This window comes from Chaetura pelagica, unplaced genomic scaffold (assembly GCF_000747805.2).
Source record: "Chaetura pelagica isolate M959 unplaced genomic scaffold, ChaPel_1.0 scaffold872, whole genome shotgun sequence".
Taxonomy (NCBI): Eukaryota; Metazoa; Chordata; class Aves; order Apodiformes; family Apodidae; genus Chaetura; species Chaetura pelagica.
In genome coordinates, this window is record NW_009952388.1 from 145,765 (window position 1) to 146,088 (window position 324).

At 67.9% G+C, this 324-nt stretch overlaps 1 protein-coding gene across 1 annotated transcript in view; it reads right to left on the reverse strand.

Annotated features, from left to right (window-relative positions):
- LOC104398133 (bifunctional protein NCOAT-like) overlaps positions 1-324 on the reverse strand; it is a 17,751-nt gene that overhangs the window by 6,462 nt on the left and 10,965 nt on the right. Inside the window, exon 10 of the mRNA XM_010008183.1 lies at positions 129-185. Within this exon, the coding sequence (XP_010006485.1) occupies positions 129-185 (57 nt within the window). The remainder of the gene's footprint in view (positions 1-128; positions 186-324) is intronic.

The window sequence follows — 324 nt, forward strand, 5'->3', positions numbered from 1 at the left end:
GAGGGGCTGCGGGGCTTGCCGTGGCAATCCCTGCTCTGCTGGCTGCTGCTGTGGGGCTGGAGGGGACAGAGGGCAGGAGCCAGGGCCCCACTGCCCAGGAGGGTGATCCGGGGCTTTCTGGTACTTACAGCCGAAGCAGCTTCCCCAGGTGCCCTTGGGGCCAGGGTCGCAGAGCAGGTGGCCGTCTGCAAGGAGGGGAGGTGGTGAGCCCAGCAGCTTGGGAGGTGTCAAGGAAAGACCCTGGCACCCCCAGCTGGACACAGGGACCCCAGACCTCTCTGCGGGGGTCCCAGACACCTCCAGCTCTGCAGGAGGAGGAGCAGC